Source organism: Pleurodeles waltl, chromosome 4_1 (genome assembly GCF_031143425.1).
Source record: "Pleurodeles waltl isolate 20211129_DDA chromosome 4_1, aPleWal1.hap1.20221129, whole genome shotgun sequence".
Classification (NCBI taxonomy): Eukaryota; Metazoa; Chordata; class Amphibia; order Caudata; family Salamandridae; genus Pleurodeles; species Pleurodeles waltl.
In genome coordinates, this window is record NC_090442.1 from 191,810,656 (window position 1) to 191,829,837 (window position 19,182).

A 19,182-nucleotide genomic window follows, 5' to 3' on the forward strand; every position below is an offset into this window, starting at 1 on the left:
TTTTCGGTGAACATAAGTAGCTTTTACTACAAAAAGGGTTGGAGCCCCCGGTGTAGATGGCGAGGTACTTTGGGCAGATTGCAAGGATGGGGGGATGTGAATGGGGTTGAGGAGAGAGGGACTTACAGGAGAGCCACAACTTGTTCTTGTGTGAGGTGTGCCACCAGTGAACAGGATAAACATAGCTGCCCTGAGTGGGAAGGGTATGCCCAGATGTGGGTCCCGTGCTCACTGTGCCACTGGATTCAAGCTAGCCTGGCTGATGAAGGGTGATACCCTGAAACCAGTCCAAGGATGCTTGTTTCCAGTCCAGGGAGGACCTGGCTTGGCAGTTCGGGGTGGACTGTTTCCATGAGGAACAGGGTCAAGACCGATTTGCATGTGGCTGGGTCCAAACTGGGGTGGCATGGTGAGCAAAAGAACAATGGATTAAACCCAGATCTGTGACCGGGGGCTTGAGTATTTGCATTGTTCAGCACTCCATCCATCATCCTTTTGTGTTGCTAAACCTAGCTGTGGTCAGGCAGAGATGTTAGCCTGTAAAAAAATATAAGATCCTAAATAGCAATACTGAAGAATAACTGAACAAGTTCAGAATTAAGTTTCCATGATTTTTCTCGCACACATATGGATTACATGTACAAGTGTACATGTACAAATGGATTTGTGAGCGCTCGTTCACAGTTGTGTCTCTTGGCACCGAAATATCACGGGTATCGTTAACCAACTCAATGGCAGCAACTGTATCAACCTGAGGAAGATAAAAAGGTAAATGGCCCTGACAGGATTCGCACCTCGGACTATGAGGTCAAACAGTTACCTAGTGCTTTAGTCCACTGAGCCACCAGTACCGGCTTAAAATACTTTCATTTGAAAATACAACCGAAAAAATAAAATGTCTGCAGCTTTATTCTTACAAAGTATGTAAATGAACACATCTATGTACGTTTCCCTAAATTTCGAGAGTGCAGGTGACACTATGCACTGGGCGTGTCTTGGACTTGGTCATGTGCTTATGGCCAGGGCGTCCTACCCTTATGCCTAGTCCTAAAACTGGTGACATGGACTGTGGCTAAGGATCCCAACCTCTTGAGTATCCCTTAAAAAACTTGACCTGGAGAGAAGTTAAAAAAAAAAAAAAAAAATAGGCAGATCTTGTTTTTAATTTAATTACTTAATCGGCCATCTTTCATCTGACCAGTGAACACATTTGTTATAACACAAAGCAATAAACGCAAATAAAGAGAAGTGTTAGTGAGTTAAGTAAGGTACAAGTGATTTGCCAATCCCTGAAGTGATCCTAAAGGCGTGTAACGGTAGGGCAGTTTTAGGAAACAAAAAGTGGTAGAGCTATGAGTAACAGCAAGTATTAAGTAGTGGTAGGGATTGTTTTACGTTCCCTCACTCGTACAGATGCGGGACTACGCAGCATCGGTGATTTTGGGCACCCACGTGTGCGTAACCCGCTTGTCATACATTCAGATCCCAAGAGGGTAAACACACTTTAAAACGTTTAAATTTAATATACAAGGTAGAGTTAATTTGTATAACACTACCTACCCCATAACGCCAAGACGGTTCAGTTTAGGATATGAGCTACATAAACAGTCAATATTACTGTGTTACCAGAGAGGGGCAGACCAACATTGTCCCTGGGCAAGCGGGGCATTTAGCTCCCTTAGTTATTCAAATTTCCTTTTTGACTTGTAGGAAGGTAATAGGAAGAAAGTTATGAGAAATTAACATCTTTTGAAAACAAACAAGATTGCTAATTCAACAACGCGCTCCCTGCATTGATAGCCTTTATTTTTTCTACTCGGTTCTCAAGACACTGCAGCACTTTGCAGACAGACGTGTTTGACAAAGTTTAAAACAATTACACAGCTAGCAGACCCCGAGCTACTGAACGGTCCTCTATGTTACATCCTCAGTAAAAACACCAAGCAAGGTGTGAAAATCTGCACATACCATAAACCGGGAAAACCAAACAATTCCAGAAAAATCCAGAGTCGGGTGAGGAGCACACCTCATACAATGTCTCACTACATATACTGACTTCAAAAAGTAGGAACTAAAAAAAAAATATATATATTCCCCTGGAAAAAAAACCTCAATAGCAAACAAACAACACTATGCTGTGTGGGACAGTGTTGCGTATTGTACATAGACGTACAGTCTGATCAATCGCAAAAGAACAACACGCACGGTTTGACAAGTCGATAAACCACTCTGCACAAAATATGCTGCATTTATTTGTAGTTTGAAGAAAACAAGATACTTTGGCGAGCAATACAGTCTGGGTACACGATATACTCCACAAATAAATTTCCTGGGTCTGTGGACAATACGGATAGAACCTGTGGATGAGGGGTAGGGAAATCTATTGGGCTCACATTAAGACAATTAGTCATCCTGGATGAAACAGAAGCCGGTCATTTATTGTGTAGCAGATAGCAAATGGAGTTCTACTGGTGGCAGCGCAAACTGTAAATGGATTGCCACTGCTGCAGCAAACAGCACATGGGCTGCTGTTGGTGGCACGATAACACTAGCTGGTTAGTTAGCAAAGAGGTTATCTGCATAATCCCATCGGAAAAAAGCAAAGATCAAAAAGTTTCACAATCCAGTGAAAACAAAAAAAAACGTATAAACCGGAAGATACCCCTTGCTTGGCTTTATCCACGGTTGTATATTCTCTTACAAAAAAAGCAACCATGCATGAAACCAAGTAAGAGGTATTAACTCAAACATTTTTAGTGAGCCTTCACCTCACCCACTCTATGTTGAAAATAAAAGTACAATATAAAATGACTTTTGTCAGCACCAACGTTCGTCTGGATCTTTTTTTAAAGTTGATTTCCAAATTTTGTTTCTGTTGCACAAGCTCTGGCTGAGAAGAAGGGAGCCTCTATCCCATGCATCATTAGTTGAGACAATAGCAGAGCAGGACCCTTGTTATAAAGTAAAGTACTGCACATCAGAAACAAGGTCTCTACCTCCATTTCACATCACTTGATTAAAAAATCAAACGCATAGGGCTACCTTTTAATTTTGTTTCCCCCACTATGTCAGTAATTCTCTGTATTTGTGCTACCACAAAGCCATTGCTTATGGGGATAGCACCATGGGACAATGGAGTGTCCCCCAACAGTTTTGGATGGCTCTGTTGTTCCATATTAACCAGCAAGGGAAAGGTGGATTAAGAGCAAAATTATACTATGCCTGGCATGATTTCCGAAGATTACAATAAGCATGTACCTAGTGTGGGTATCGCTCGGCGCTCCACAGCCATTGCCATTCAAGATGAATAATGGTGCTGCACCAATACATAACTGCATCAGTAGGGGCCCAGGTTGGCAATGTCAAAATTAATTCAAGTACGGGAGCATGGACCATCTGACGCCCTAGTCAAAGTGGACTACAGGAATGCCCTCTAAGCCGGGACCACCAAGCAACTCACTAGAACACTATAAACCATCCAGAACTTGGCAGCCAGATTCATTCTCAACCTACCAAACAGAACTCACATCACACCACACCTCAGAGAACTACATTAGCTGCCACAGCAGGTGCTCAATTCAAACTCCTCACAGACATTCATGGCACTAAACAAATCAGGCCCCACCTACTTAAACAGTTGCATCTCCTTTCAACCACTCAGACACCCCCACTTTGCAGGACTCTTACTCCCACACATACACAGAACCAGATCAGGACAAGCATTCGCTTACATCGCTCTTAAAACATAGAATGACCTCCCACTTCACATTAGAGCCTCCTCCCTTCTTAAATTCTGTACAAAGCTGAAGACCTGGCTATTCGATTAACTAACCTACCATAGGCAGCATGGCACCCAGCTGCTCAGCCCCAGGATACCCTCGTGGGTAATAGTGAGCTTGACAAATACATAACTTAACATGATCATAACCCTCTGATTAAAGTTCTAACTTGGGGGGGCGGGGGGTCCTAATGATTTTTTTTATAAAGTGGCTAACATTCCAGGAACAAGCATGCTTGAGTGCTGTACATCGCTAAATGTATTACCGACTGTTTTACCATTGTATGAAGCTAAAATTCAAAGATCAATTGGGAAAAAAAGCATTCCTGGGCCAAAGAATGCAGTTACTAACTTTCTTTCCAGAACGCTGACTGCTTTAATATGAAATCAATATGATTAATAGGATGATTTCAAAGTAGCACGAGTTTGTGACAATGATGTTAAGTCTTTAGATAAAAAGGTATGGTTGGAGGCGTGTAAAAAACAACTTACAAAGATTTTGCGCTGTGTGAAAGAGGGCTGGCTACATTAAAGTGAGTTTGGTGACGCAAGGTCATATTGACAAGTATGAAACAAACTGTTGTATGGCTGCTTATTCCTGTCGAGGAGAGATAGACTAGTTCTTCCTAGTTTGTTGAGGAGGCAAGATCATCACTATGGTTCATAATAGGCATCTAGGCATTGTAAAGATTAAGAGCTCGATTTAGATCTTGGCGGTAAGCATACTCCGTTGCAAAGTGACAGAGTATGCTTACCACCAAGATAACGGTCCTCCTGCCCAATTTAGATGCAGACGGTCTATAAAGTTAATCACAGTGGAGACTACTCCGTCTCCGCTGTGATGAAACCCCTCCGATAGACCTGTGAAGTAAGGGCCACCAGAAGCAGACCTGTAATTCCCTCCACCGGATTTAGGTGGGTGAAATTCGGGGTCAGTTTTCACTGGCCGCCACCACCAGGAAAACCAAGGCGGGGAGGGGCAGAAAAAACTGCTAAATTCTACCCTTGCCATGGGAGAAGCCAACTATAGCAAGAGGAGCATTGCCTTTTTTATTTCCCAAAAGAAAATCTTGCCTTGGGATTTTGTTTCGGGAGGAAAAAAAAAAAAAAAACACAAGAAAACTGTGCGGTGCAAGGCACTGTCATTTTAAAGGAGCCATGTGCAAAACATTAAAATGCAGTTATAGGAACCTCCGTGACTGCGGATCCAGGCAAAGCTTTATGAATGACCAACTTGGCGGTCATTTATAAAGATGGCGGGTGGCCCCTCCACCAGGCTGATGGACCAACAGGCCATCTGGCTGGAAAAAAAATCTGGCATTTAAAAACGTACAATTTATGTCAGATAAGTCAAAAGGATATGAGGGATAGTGTAATTTTTCGTAGAACTACATTTTACAATCCCAGTGGTCATAGAACAGTGGAACACTAATAGTTTTGAAGAGCACCATTTAACGAGCATGTAGGAATAATTGAAATTGGGAATTGCAAGTATTAAAAACACTGTGGCCTTTCAGAATTACCTAAGTTGCTGCTGCACGATATTCTTCCGCTGAAGTCATCAGTGGAAGGAAACCAAGATCAATATTTAATCAAGGCTGGCTAGTTAGACCATGGGCTGTTAAGTGATCTGACAATGATATCAATAAAAAGTTACAAAGTACACAAAGACTATAGGAGGTATTAGGACAGGAAATATGGTGTAAAAACCACCAAGGTTGAGGCAGACCAATGGGTCAGGATAAAGAAACCTGGTAGAGTGCCTAAAAGGGTAAGCTTAGTTTTGAGCCTCAGCTTGTCATTCAATTTTTTAAAAGTCTATAAGGGTGAATGATGGGAGAAACTGGCATATGTGCAGAGTGGCACTCTGTATTCTTCTAGTTTCAAGGAGAGAAATAACTTTCCAAGATTGTAGATGAATGTGACAGGAGAGAAATAACTTTCCAAGATGTGGATGAATGTGACAGAAGTGCACTATGAGAATCATCCACCACAAGCTTGGCTGGTAGGAATGAGACTTCCATTGAATTTCCAGAGTTGAACACTAGTCTAGATACAGCACCCGTTTGCCTGATGGTCGCTGGAGTGCAAAGCTGGTAATTTATTTTGTGGGGATAAAGGTGTAATTCCTAACTCTGAATCTGAAGCTACATTGCCTAAGGTCGAGTGTGTTGAAACAGACACTAGTGACACGTTTTCCTCTTCTGGTCGACATGGTACTGTTCAAAGTGATGTTCAGGTTACTAAGCAACTGAAGAAAGTAACCAGGAGCCCTAAAGCTTTGGATGAATATTTGTGTGAGTAATGATGCATTGTTTATCAGTATGGTATGAGTGAAGGTAGTTATTACACTCACTTTCTATTTATTATTCTATGATCTCTTTCTCAATTCAGTTATTCCTTCTGTTTTTGTTAAAAGTAAACACTTCTTCCACTTTGGTTTATATTACGGAAGAAGTGCTGTTGTGCAAAGGGGGGGGGGGGAGGAGAAGTGTTGTGCAAAGGGGGGGAGAAGTGTTGTGTTATTTGCACTGAAACACTCTTTTCAAACGAGAGTTATTATTTAGAACGTAAGCGAGTGACATGAAGGGGGCAGATGAGAGGAGGCAAAGCGGCTGCCCAGCCCATAATAAAGAAGCTCGTAGTTATTGCCGTCTTATGTCTTCACTACACCGGGTATTCAAAACCTTGCAGAATTTGAAGTGGTTAGATGTAGAAAACAAATTTAAAGGAATGGTATTTCAGAGTTTAGGGCCCAGATGTAAGAAACACCAACAACCCCTGAAAGCATGTTTAATGCAAGGAACGTTAAGTAAAAGGGAATCAGACGATCTTAAGAGTCTGTTAGAAGCATACATCCTGAATCCGGAGTAAATAATCCCTGGACTTTGGACCATGTTTGTATGATGCCCTATGAGCAACACCCATGGCCCTAAACATCGCTTACTAATTCATTGGGAGCCAGTGTAAGGCTCTATGGGCCTGGGTGACTGTTACTGTGCGACAGGCCCGTCAAGATTCTGACCACGCAGTTCTGAAAGCACTGTAAACAGATCAGAGTTTTGGAGGGCAGTCAAAAACAGTGCACTGCAGTAGTCCTGCTGGCAGACAACCATAGCCTGGACTACTATCTTATGTGCATGGGTTGACAATAAATGGAAAACTTTAAAGGCCATGCGTAGGTCAATTTAAAAAAAAAAAAAAAAAAAAAAAAGTGCGCTTGTTGTAAATATTTTTTTTTTAAAGTTTTTTTTTTTCTTCTTCTCAGAATTGACGTGTAGAATGTGTTCACAGCTCCAAGGGCCAGAATTGAGGTGCAAGTGTAATTGACATGAATCAGAAAGTAAGGAGTTCAAATTTATCGCCGTTTAGTTTCACGGCACTCCAATGCATCCACTGGTCCGCTAAATCAAAACAGGAATGAAAGCAAGCAGCAGATTCGTCAACTACAGGGACTACAATTTGTGTGTCATCTGTGTTTGACATTAAGGAAAGGCCAAAGCTCTGGATCAGACTGGAGGGAGAGAAATTGTCCAATTAGATAGAAAGGAAGTAATCTACCCCAGGCCTTTCCCATGAATGCCGCTGCACATAGACTATATAAAAGGCTGAGCTGAGATCTAACAGTACCAATATGGCACCCCAACCTTTATTCGAAAGGAGCCTTCTGTCATCTAGTTCCATCAAAAGAGTTGTCTCCGTACTACACATTGATCGAAAGCCAACTTGGGTTTTATCTAAAATGTTGTTGACTTCGATGTGAGCTGAAAGTTGCCAGTCAACTTCCTTTTCGAACATTTTCACAGGAAACCTAGGAGGGCAGTAGGCCTACATATACTCAACCGTTGAGGGTCAGCTGAGTTTTTTTTCTAGCAGCACTGTGACCTGAACAGCTTTCCATATCCGAGGAGAGGTCATAATTTCAAGATAAACATTGCACAACATTTTGATCACTGGGTCAAAAAATTCAAAGCGAGAATTATGTCAAAGGAGAAAAGTATTGCTACTCATCCCTCTCTGTTCCAGGTAATTTGAAAAATTTAATGATTTTTTTATCTTATTTTGAAAATATTTCGGGGAAAAACTCAAAGTCACACAAAAGGTCCTTAATTTAGAAAACTTCGAGAAGTATTTTCAGCTATTTAAATATTCTCCGAAATAAAAAATACTCTAGCCGATTTGCAATTTTTTTTAAACACATTTTTCACTAAGAATATTCTTGGCCTCCTCCAGATACACATCTCTCCCACTGATGTTCTAGTACTTTACTGAGTCTTTTAGCAGCAGTGAGATCAGGGGAGAACTGGGTGCTTTTAATATTTTACACTTTAAGGGGAGCAATGCTATCCAAAGCTTTATTAATCCGTGTTAATATCAGAGAACTTTAAAAATATAGCTTTACTGTTGGTATAAGCTAACGGGAGCTTATTAAAAGCTCTTTTCCAGGAGACTGCTGTGACTTCACCAGGAGCACACTGATTTTTTAAATTAAAGTTTTGCATCATAAAGTCAGGGTAGACATGTATACAAAGTAACCAGATAAGAGAACCCTAATAGGATCATAAGCCTGAACTGTGTAGTGGGTAAAAATGATATCTATTAAATTACCTTTTTTAGGGTCGAGGTGGGTACTAGGTCTCACATTTAAGCAGTTAGCAAATTAATCATATCTTTGGTATCACTCTTGCTAGGGCCAACAAACCAGATGTTAAAATCTCACAGCAGGTAGAATTTTGGTAATTTCGCCAGGTAAGGTGCAATATATTCAGCAAGTAAAGAACCAAAATCAGGGCAGCAACCAGCAGAACAACAAGGCACAAAGCACGTAATTATTGGGTTACGGCCATAGATAAAAGAAAAAGGCATCAATTCTGCCGGGGCGTTGACTCAAACTTGACTTGGAAGTGTGAGTAAAAGACACCTACCAGCCCACCAGCCCCATGGTCCTCTGTCCTTCCCAACAAGATTGCGCCCTAAGGGAATTGCTGCATTAATGAGTCTCTTAACCAGGGCTCAGTTAGACAAACAATACTAAGTTTGCTGTTTCCAGAAGTAAAGCAATTTCATCTACATGCCGAGGTAGTGACCGGGAGTTGCAGCCAAAATAGCAATTTCTCCGATCACCGAACATTATGAAGACTATAATTTGTACAGTCAACACATCGACTTATTTGATGTCTGACACTCCGGTTCGGGATAAACCATGTCGAACACTGGAAAGTTAATTAACAAAGAACTTGTCAAGATTATTTTTTTTAAAAGCTATATTATTTTTGCTAGTTCGCTTTTTATTTAATCATTTACACACTGTGAAATGTTTCCTGTATTTTATTCTGAAGATATTGTACAATATTTATTTGTGTTGTATACTGTTATTCTTTTACAATTAGCTATAGCTAATTGTAGCTGTGTTTTTATGGCAAGTACATTTGTAAGTATTATACTTGCTGCTGTTCTTTCTAATAAAGAGTTTTTAACACCCACACAAAATTACCCATGAACTGCCAGGACTGGGTGGTGAATTATCATTCCTAGTCACAGATAAAGTATCAACACACTTACGTGATATCCCTTCGTTGGTAGCAGCCCTGAAGTAAGCAGGCGACCAGCTCACTGATGAACTCCACGTCCCCCCTTCGAAGCGCTTCCTCCAGTTCCTAGAAGCAGAGGGACAAGTACGAAATCAGACTTGTTTAAGAAAAGCATGAGGGCAAGAAAGCTCGTCCTAAACACAGAGCTGCTTAAAATGCGCGCGCGCACGCAAGCACACTGCACAGCGTTTTTAACTCGTAGAAAACTTTTTGCACAGAGTCACAAAGTTGCAAACGATCGCAAGGCAACTTGGTGTTCCCAAGGTTTAATTACTTTTTCTTGAGGTTTCGGCTTATATTTACAGCACGTAAAAAATCAGATTAATGGCAAATGAACAGACCACAAATTACAAAACCTGAGACACATTACAACAACACACACACTTCTGGGCATACGACTCACAAGATGTTTAAAGCGTGAATAATTCCAATACTATGCTAAATCTTTGGTGCTGCACTGATTTGGCATGGAGATGAAAAACACAAACAGCTGTAGGAAACCAGCTCAAATCACTGGCGTCAGCGCCACACCCTGGCAAGGTGATGCCTGGCTATTAATTGCACATAAGAAGCACTGCCAAAGTGAATAGGTCTAGTGCAGCCTGCTGAATGTTGGCTCTGCCACGGTTAGCGAATGCTTTTGGTGAAACTGTCAAGTGCACTAACTTTTGGTGAAAGTGCACACTGCGCAAGAGCGAAATGCGGTGACTCAGAGCGGTAAGCTTAAGGCTGAGGTGGGCTCGTTCCATTCCCCAGATGTTACTGTGGTTGACGCGGAACAAAAACGTGAGTGACACACCAACACCAATGGATGAAAGCCCCTTTAAATACACACACACACGTAAAATCAAAAGGCTTCCCTAACGCAGAGCTAAAAAGGGCATGTGTAGTGCTTTGTATAGGACACGCAGCTTCTGCTCCCTCAAACATTAACTAGTCGATGCCATGAATAGACAGTCCTCAATCCTTCAATTATTTAGGCGGTCACAGTCCACAATTATTAACAGAGACAGTGCTCCGCTGTACGTACTAGTCACACTGTCATCTTGGGGTTGTGGGCTCTCGAAACTGTGCAAGAAAATGATTTTTTGTTCCGAAAAATTCAAAGCGTGCCACTTGCCTACAGTGCAGTGTAATTACAGTGCACATCTGTACAAATAGCGTGGAACTGCAATGACGACGTCCTCCGTTCTATCAAACCACATGGTACCTAAACGCCCAGAAAGGGGCGGGGTCGCATAGGGCGGGAAGGGGATGAGCATCCCCCCCACCCCCGCTGCAGGGACACAGGCAAATATGTGTGACTCATTCACTGACCAACACCATGTGGACGAGCAGCGGACCTGACATGACAATTACTTTTTATTCAAATATAATCTTATTTTTATGCAACAAGTTAATACAATTTGAGTCATTTAAAAAAAACTCTAAATAACAGGAATTTATGTTGCTCAATTTAATGCCATCAGTCCTCATAGGGAGGAAATAAGCCTCTGTTTTTGTCTTGCTCGGATTCGAATTTGTGATCTGATGATCACGCCAGAAGGCAGCAGCAAGCCCAAAACTTGCTCAACCATCTTAAAATAAAGTCTGTTAGCAATTTCACCACTTTCGATGCTCTTCCCTATCCATATAGTTGCCTATATACCCAGCTGTATTCATCACCGACCCTAAACTATATTAAAATGTAGCCCGTTACACAACCATGTGCAGAACACAACTCCATCTATTGAAAAAAGCAAAGTCTTTGCCACCTCAAAAGCCGACTCCAGTTCTTACCAATTTACAAGACCACCATTCAGAAGACTTAAAATACCACATGCACAACACACTGCATCTAAGCCACAATCTGCAAAGATACCCTCAAACTTAACCACCTCAAGCAGGAAATCCAAGTACCTGAGCAGAACGAAACAAACAGAAAAGTCCTTCAGTACATGCCTTCATAGACGTAGGGTGGTGTTAGAAATGCACTCCACAGAGACATAACTCAACACCTGCCTGCTTACAAACAATATCTGCTATCCCATGTAGCTCGTGTAACATCGTCCCTCACCTCACTTCCCATCTACGCTCGGACTCCCTCAGGCAACCCCGTGTCCCTCCACCCCAGCATCCTTTTGGTTACCGGGAAGGAGGCCTGCGCCAGAAGAGTGAAACGGATGCTGCTATTGACCATCCACCCCTGGCGCGCGGCATACTATCCTTACATTTACAAACTAACTTTAAGTCGTATTTTTCAAGCAACAAGTAGGCCATGAAAGTGGGATCGGGTGTTAGTTATTAAATGCACAGCATTTGACCACACATTTTTTTACGAAATGGGCCCCTTTACTTGCGGGCTAACCAGATGACTTTTCGGCTCCGCGTCTGGACGGGGACGTGTTTTCTGGGCTTATCAGGGCCCATTTCGGCTTTCTCTAGTTACTACTGGAACTCTATGTACCCCATGTTCGAGAGATGCTATTATTACCAGATTTTATTCAGATTTGAACCTATTTGCCTATTTGAAGTCACTTCAATACTACCTACCAGGCCGGATGGTCTAGCCTTGAGGAAGTCACCTGTGTGACGAAACACGTGTTGGTTGTGTTTGATGAACGCTTTGTCTGTATAAGGCAAACTGTGCCTTCAATTAAAGAAACTTCCTCCAATGAACTTGGGATATCTACGCATTCTTTCTTCATCTTCAGCAACCTACCAGGGATACAAATCCTTGTTACTTGAATGTACTGTACTTCTGTGTGCTGTGGTCGCATTGTGCTTACTATTACAAACCATGCAGTGTCCAGTGATGAAAAATAGCCTACCAGCACGTGCCTAGCATGCCCCTTTAAAAACTAAGGTTAATGCATGCAATGGCAAACGGTGAACCCATGTGCTTTGACTTGTTAGAGCTGTGTTTCTCAAATTAGTGTGTAGTCTGCTGCATCACACTGCTCTAATCTATGTTCATTTTATGAGGTGTCGAGAATGCATCGTGCAAAAGAAGATTCCGCTTTCAGGTCGCGTTTATCAAATTAGCAAAGACATTTGCTCCCTTTTCCATCTCAAATTACTTGCTGGCCTTGATCTGTTAATCTATTCTAAAAACATTAAAAAGCACTCAATGAAGGCCTCCTCTGGCACACGCCACTACTTGATTCCCCATCTCTAGTAACTCGAATTCCGCAGCAGCCCAGGGCCAGTTTCTGCAGCAGGTGCCTCCACACACCAGCAGGGCACAGATGTCAGATGCGATTTTCCACATTAAATAGCTATTGCGCTATCAATGATGGCACATTAACTATCCACCTTAAAAGGTCTCAGCCAACTACTCGTGTAACACGAAACAAACAGCCTGGGAAATTTACAATTAAAAACTAAAACATTCCTACAAAACATACCCTCTAACGCAGGCTTCTCTAGCAAATGCTTCAGGAGCTACGAGTCGCTCTCCAGCTATGTATCAGTAGTTCTCCAGTGTGGTTCTGCCTACTAAATTTGGAGCTTTTGTTTCAGTTAATATATGTAGAACAAAATTAGAAAGTGTATATTCGAGGCGAGAATGCATGCATTCGAGGAACGTATAAGCTGATGTTTCAAGAAAAATATTTGAATTTCAAAAATATTTTAAAGAAATTTGAGTGGTAAATCATGCAGCATGGGAGAGTTTTATTATTCATATTATGGCCTTAGTGCCCAGAGTTTTGCAGCTATGCTGCCATGTATTACCCATATAGAAGTTTTCCACATTGACGAAGCCTTTTACACCTTACTGTTGGCAACTATGCCTGAGGAACTGAAGTGATCACTGCTTGCATTTTGTTTATAGAGGCGACAATGTAATCAAGTTTGATGTGAACACCATTCAAACACTAATTATTTGTGTAGCTTGGGTTGATTTTCATTCAATGTAAGTAGATCCTATGGCAGAAATGGTTGGAGAGCTGTGCACTAACACGTATGTAGCCACTAATACACTCTGCGTGAAGACGTAACTCTTCTGAACTGCAGTGCACTACTTTGGTGGAAGGTGCTACACAAGAAGCGATTCTGCCGCTTTCACTTGACTTCCTGCCTACAGAGGATGCTCACTTACACAACCCAGTTCAATTCTTAACTAAAAAGAAGTAAGAGACAGCTGTATCATGTTTGGCTAAGCACATTCACGCGAGACATCACATTCATGGGTCAATGTCTGACATAGGAAAATGGCAAATCTACAAACATACAATAAATTTACTTTTCTATGCGCCTTACGCTAAAGTCAAAAGATCACTAATCAATCATATAGCAAAAACAAATTCACAGTGAGAGGGTTTCTCAAAAATACACCTTTGCTCATTTTCTATGAGCCTCTGTATACATTCTTGTGTGTTTTGCCCAAAATTAGCCCATTTTAAAAAACACACTTTAATGTAAGCAAATTTCAAAGCAATATAAAGTCAAGCAAGGGTCAAATTTCAACTAGGCCAATGTCTGACAACGTGCAAGCATATCTTATTTTTTATTTATTTATTTCAATGTTGAGTCGAAAAGAAATATAAATATGGAAAGTGGTAGACGACCTGTGTAACTTTGTGAAAATATGCCACATGTGACAACTTACTGAGTGTACTTTTGCATTATGGATTCTTTAGAGAAAAAGAATAAACAAAATCGTATTAGGAGCACTGAATGTTCCCTCTATTTAGCTTTGGTACTGTCAGTTAAGGACCCGTGCTTTAGCCGTAAATACGATTAAGGCATTTCAGAGGCAGAAAAGGTATGCAGGCAGTGTGTAGTATGCACGTACAGTATGTAAGCAACTAACCCCATCTGAAGAATGGTAAAGAAACAGATTCAGGGGACGGGCAAACACAGGAAGAGGCGTGAAAGCCATTGAATAGGAAGCAAGCAAATCAGACTCTCAAAAAACATACAATTATAACTAATGGGTAGTCCCACAGCTAACTGTAGGTATTGGTAATGTACGCAGTACATCCCCGGGTAACAGGCAGCTAAAACCCTCTGTAGGGGAAACCTTAAAAATAAAAGCCTGGACCGAGTCCATTACATATCAGCCAAAGGTCAGAGGCCACGACGGCTTGCTGCCTCTCAGGGATGGAAGGAGCTTGACCCGTGTAAACGTGGCTTGTCAAAGGTGAAGAGTGACAGAGGGCTGACTCAGTGGACGCTGAGCACATATTTAGACTGACTGGCTCTCTAAAGCATCGCATTCTACGAGAGGCCATCTTCGGTCAATCACTTACGAAAGAAAGCAAAACTAAGTACCTTTAAAAGAACAGGTTAGACGATGCACGGAAAGAGAAAGTCAAGCTAAACAGGTCAAAGTGATTAGTTGTTTGAACGGCAGACCAGGTCACTGATGGAGGGAGAGCGGTGAACTGGATCTATTCGGTTTCAAGGAAGCCTCCATTGTGGTTCCATCCAGCAGACTTGCAAACAAATTTAAAGTAATGTTCATACTGGTTTATTAACTGGCAGAGCGACGGGCTATCTTTCTGGTAAACCGAGTCCAGTACGAGAAGGTGATGGCGGTAAGCGGGGTTTCCACAGCGGATCCGCTCAAAACATTATCAGACGGGGGAATCCAAAGAAGTTACTTCCCTCCACACCGGTCTGTGTCCCTCTCACCTTCAGTGCTGATCTCTCTCCACTCTGCGCGCTCTGCATCCTAAGGCTTTTGGGGGGGGGGGGGGGGGGCCTTAGACCAAACGTATTTTGGGGACCCTGATCATTTGAATTTATGGTCCAAATTCAGCTCTTTCATGCTTTCTTTGAACAGGTCATTGGCGGGGCACATGCACGCCAACATTCTCAACGTGTTTACCTCTGATTCCCGGGGATAGACATGCTCTTTTAATATTGTAACACAACAGCAGCTCGCTAATATTACTGCAAATAATCGGACACCCTCGATTTCTCATATGCGAGGTTCCCTGTTGTGAACTAAAATAAACTTGTATGGATGTTGCATGAAACAAATACAATATTTCTCTTCAAACTGTCTCGCACATCACCCGTCAGCTGGCTCCATCAGGGGCCCCTGAAAGGATGGGGGCCCTGGGCCACCGCCACTCTGTCCATTCCTTCAAACGTCTGTTGCCACCATTTCGTCCTCGTCCTAGGACAGGGACATATCTGAAGCCTTTTGAGGGTAAAGGAGCGGCCCCATTGTAGTAGGTGCTCTAGGCAGGGACTGAGTGCAGCCTTAGCACTGGTCGTCATTTCCGGTACATCCCCTTCTCGAGAGAACACAGGTGCAGATCCGTACTTACGTTTCCCTTGACAAGAAGATTTTAGTCGCAAAGAAAAAAGTCTGCTGTGTATAATAGGTATTTTTTTCAGCTGGAAAAACATAACCAGCCTCTGAGAGTTGTGTTTTTTTTTTTTTTTTTTTTAAGCAGGAATGCTAAACTGACTTCAAACTATGACTGACTGGCTGGTGAAGGTTTAAGAAGGAAGCGGTGCATAGATGGGGGCGGCTTTAGGGCAGGGTCACTGGTGCGGCCACACTTGGCGCTGCCCTGGGAGCTGACCAGGAGGAGGGGGTTTCTGGATTTAGCAATTACAATTTGAAGGCACCTGATGCAGACTTCCTTGGGCTACAGCTTTCAGCCAACAATAAAAATGTCAAGATCACTGTGACTAATGTTACAGCTAGAGAGGTTGGAGTTTTGACATGCCATAAAGCTGAGCAGAGGGGTAATATGCCTGCTGCAAAGATTGCCTACGTGCAGATCAGAGATCTGTATTTTATTAGGCTAGCCAAGTGGATTACTCCTTCTGATACAGAGATCCTTTTGTTACCACAGTTCATAACATATAGTCCTCGTGTAGAATAGTGACTGTTACACACTGAACTGTCAAAGAGCTGCATGCAAACTGCATAAAATAGGTTGGGATGTTATCGTTTCCACCCCTCCCACCACCAATCTTTAATTATCTATTCCAAATGTTGCTAAAACGGGTTTGTTTGGGTAGCTATACATTCCCATTAGTAAAGCCAGCCTTCACCAGTGCTTTAAAACAAATGAGGAGAGTGTGAAAGGGGGGGGGGGGGGCGGGGGGGCTATGGAGCGGTAACTTTGCCCGGTGGAGGTGAGAGAATCTGAAGAATTGGACGTTTGTGTAAGGGGTGGAAGTGGGTTGGGGGGGGGGGGGGGGGGGGGGGGAAGGATTGTCGCACCGGGCGCTACCAACGCTAAAGCCGGCTCTGGGTGGAGCTATAACAACAAGTATAACACCCTCGCCAGCGCACGGTACAATGGGCGGAGAGCCCTTTCAGTTAGGCGCTGTCGGTGAATGGTCACTGCTCCCAAGACGTCTCCGAGAGTCCGCAACTAAACCATGCGAGCTCTCGCTCTAATTTTACATCATGTGCTTTTTGCCTGCTCAGATGCATGTCATCATATGAAATGGAAGATAAACCGAGCAGAGCTCCTCGTAGCGCTACGGAGTAACCAAGAGATGACACACAGGGGTCTACAAAACTCCTCGATAAACGAATACATAGCTGTATAGCCCACCGCAGCTGACGGGGTCTCAGCGCAGCCCATCAGCTCGTACGGCAGAAATTAATAACCCGCAATGTATAAACACAGCCCATGTCAGTAAGGCACAGCAATCCACGGCAGACGGAGGTGTTCCGTCCACAGCACAGGGGAGCAGCGACAGCAGGGCTGGGCCGTGGAATACGTGCCGCACTGCTCTAGCGCTTCGATACCTCTGGTCTGAACGTCCTCTATAAGTAACACAAATACACTGTTGTACCGGTTGCCTCGGGGCCACAGACTTGCATGAAAGGCGAGCCCCTCTGCACTCGGGGCCGGTGGCTTTTAGGTGCGCTTCAGGCTCCTAACGAGCTGTGAAGCCATCTGATGGGGGTGGGGGTGGGGGCAGGGAGACCCGCTTTCCTTCGCCAGCCCCTCCGCTCTAGGCCGCGGGACCCCTCTGAGCCGATTAGCGGCCGCTCTCCTCCCCTTCCCCATCCAGCGGCCCCCCCCGGTGGGGTTTATCCCAATCTGCGCACGCAGCTGGTGCACAAAGCCGGCCCTGGGGTGGGTGCGTGCGCCCCGGCACGTGCACCGGGCCCCCGCCGCACCTGTCCAACACCAGCCCGAAGCATGAGCTGCCCGGCCTGCAGCGCTCCCCGAGGTCAGGACCGCGGAGACAGGGCGCGAAACAGCTAAAACACAAGTGCATGTGCCAGGCCCTTAGTCAGAGGGTCCAAGCGCCGCTAAAGCACTTAGAGGGCAGCCACGATGCCCATTCTGCTGCAAGAACAGTTAAACTAAGCCACTGAAGCGAAACTCAAACAAATAAGCATGCTGGAGGCAGGTCCCCAAGAACGCCTCCGCGTGTAAAACCAGCACTGACAAAGCCCAGTGCCCGGAGTGCCTGGCATCTGAACAGTGGCGCTGGAGCACGTCTGGGAGCGGGGTGCTGCCATCAGTGTTACATCACCCAAGTCACGGTGCTAAGTATGTAGCTGCTGGTGTGTTTTTTGGGGCCATTGTCGCAAATACATTACTAAAGCATGGCATTTCGTTGTCATTTACAGGCAGCACATTATCCACTGAAATGGCTACTAAGTTCGCTCAGACATACAGTTTTTGCACTGACAAAAAAGCACACAACTAATGTATGGAAACCAGGCTTCAGGAAATAAGTATGGATTTCCTTCAACTTCCTGTATTTGTCCCTCTCTAGGAGCAAGGCAAACTTACCATCCTTTTGGACTGGATGACTTGTGCCCTTCCCTGGCTCACACTAGAGAACTGTTTACAATTTTTTTCGGCACACCAAAGGAGTGGAGGAATTTTCTTGCTCAATCTGTGTGCTGCTCTCATTCATATCTCCAATCACCTCCAAGCTTTCCCTACGCCGCCCAGCTTTTTTCTCCTCTACCTCATCAGCTGCTTCTCGTCCTTCAGCAGAACCGATTTACTCCCACTTCTCCACCGCTCTATTTTCCACCCCACCCTCCATCCAATCCTCCTTTGCTCCCACGCACATCTGTTGCGCCCCAAGTTCCATTTCTTTCTTTATAGGAAGGTTCAACAGCTCCAATTTGCTATCAAGTTGCTCCGTACTTTTCTCTATACGCTTTTGCACACTTTTCTAATTTACAGCTTCAAGATGGAAATCTGCCATCTTAGAAGCTGTAAATTAAAAGTAAACACAAGTGGCCACCACAGTTATCTGGCATACACTGGCATGCAAACACAATCACACTAAAGTCGGCCAAAGTAAAAAGAAAACTGCTGCATCATCACACGTATCTGTCCGTGCGTGGCACTGCGTGCATGCGTGTACACTATCGCCCTATCGTTTTGCTCATGCTGCTTCACATCGGCAACAAGTACCGGCAAAGCCAAAAGGTTTGTTAAAATTATTCGATATCGAGAGCAATTCTTGCTTATCTCTATGCCAGGGTATACTTAAGATAAGAATAGGTGCTTTGAAACGTTCATTTAACAATTATTCAATTTGCAGTGTGAAAACAGCTTATGTATTAACTGCGAAGGGAAATTCAAATAGAATTTACTCGAAAACGGTCAATTTTTTTAGATCAACTAGCAAGACGTCTGAAAACCAAAATGGCAACACTGACTAAGAAGCAAGTTTTATTTTTAGATTCTGTAAAACGAGGGCTTACCAGGAGTATTACAATTGGTATTTCTTCTATCTGAATATTGGTTTTAACGTACTGTTATGTATTGTTTAATGCAATAACGTTTTACCTTGTTATACTAGGTATTTTGGTAGAGTCGAGACAGGTGAAGCAGGACACCTCTGTAATTACAACTAACAGTAATGTTCTTG

General features: G+C 43.4%; 1 protein-coding gene across 3 annotated transcripts in view; it reads right to left on the minus strand.

The window, feature by feature from the left end:
* The window catches only part of CECR2 (CECR2 histone acetyl-lysine reader), a 330,093-nt gene that overhangs the window by 159,881 nt on the left and 151,030 nt on the right, over window positions 1–19,182 (minus strand). For 2 of the 3 annotated variants that reach the window (XM_069228063.1, XM_069228062.1), the window contains exon 2: window positions 9,341–9,435. In XM_069228063.1, coding sequence (XP_069084164.1) covers window positions 9,341–9,435 — 95 coding nt within the window. Of the gene's footprint in view, window positions 1–9,340; window positions 9,436–19,182 lie in introns of those variants that run through there. The other variant, XM_069228064.1, reaches the window with a different exon arrangement.